This window comes from Oryzias melastigma, linkage group LG18, assembly GCF_002922805.2.
Source record: "Oryzias melastigma strain HK-1 linkage group LG18, ASM292280v2, whole genome shotgun sequence".
NCBI classification, from domain to species: domain Eukaryota; kingdom Metazoa; phylum Chordata; class Actinopteri; order Beloniformes; family Adrianichthyidae; genus Oryzias; species Oryzias melastigma.
Genome location: NC_050529.1, coordinates 2,683,125 through 2,684,230, shown reverse-complemented (window position 1 = coordinate 2,684,230; position 1,106 = coordinate 2,683,125). Strand labels below are relative to the sequence as shown.

The following is a 1,106-nucleotide window of genomic DNA, read 5'->3' as shown; positions in this document are numbered from 1 at the left end:
GTTTTCCTGTTTCTGTGGATTCTCTCTGTGAACAATAAAGTTTCTACAAATCATCAGTCTGACACAGACCTCTGACTCTAATCTGTAACGTCTATCCGTCATTCTGAAGGGGATTTCCGCACGCGCTCAGTAGAGAGCGTTTACGGGAAGCAGCTGCTCTTCCAGGAAGCTCCTCCCCCTGCAGGCGGAGCCTCAGATGTGTTGGTGTTTGTGTGAGGAAAACCCAGGAAGTGTGTAGAAGTGTTTATTCCAGCAGAAAGATGATGAAGATGAGCTGCAGTGATGAACAGCTTCTTCACCATCAGAGGAAGACAAATCCACATGTTGACATGAGTTGATCCAGAGAAAGCAGATCAAGCAGTAACAGTGAGTTCTCCACAGACATGATGAACATGATGAACATCAGATCATTCTCAATCATCCTGATCAGAACATTCTAGACACTCCTCCACTCTGCAATGGAACAGAAACTCTTCAACAGTTATTCCTGGTGTTTCTGTTCACGTCTTAAAGTTCACTCTGGTCCAATGTGCTGACATGAAGAACCCTTAACGTTAGCGAGCTAGCACATTCAGAACAGCTGCTTAGCAATAAGGCGGCCATGTTGAAATGCTGAGGGTCTGTTTGAATGCTGCTGTGATTGGAGGATGACTCCATGTTACTGTGATGTAAAGCAGGACAGAAGAGACCTTCAGGTTGATGTTAAGAAGGAGAGGCAGCATTCATGGAGACCAAAGCAGCAGATCAACACCAGAGAACACAACAGCAGCTGCAGCTGACATGGTAGCTGGGATTATTTATGATGAAGAAACTCTGATAAGACCATCATCTTCAGGATTCTGCTGCTTGATGGAACTTTGGTCTGAAGAGTTTTTTCTTCATGGAGATCCAGAGAACAACAGGAAGAAGAACCAGAACAGCAAGAAGAAGACCTGACAGAACGATCAGACCAAGATGACCATGTCCTGCAGAGACAGAGATGATGATGAAGATCAGAATGTTCTCCTCTTCCTCATCTGCTGCTTCCTGCAGAGTCTCATCAACAACATCTTCAGAAAACACGTCTGATCTGAGACCTTTCACTCTGACATACATTCACTCTCATC

At 44.8% G+C, this 1,106-nt stretch overlaps 1 protein-coding gene across 1 annotated transcript in view; it reads right to left on the bottom strand.

Moving 5' to 3' along the window:
* Positions 1-230: 230 nt before the first annotated feature.
* Positions 231-1,106, bottom strand: part of LOC112140758 (sodium channel subunit beta-2) — a 3,885-nt gene continuing 3,009 nt past the window's right edge. Inside the window, exon 3 of the mRNA XM_024263761.2 lies at positions 231-965. Coding sequence (XP_024119529.1) covers positions 832-965 — 134 coding nt within the window. The 3' untranslated portion in view covers positions 231-831. The remainder of the gene's footprint in view (positions 966-1,106) is intronic.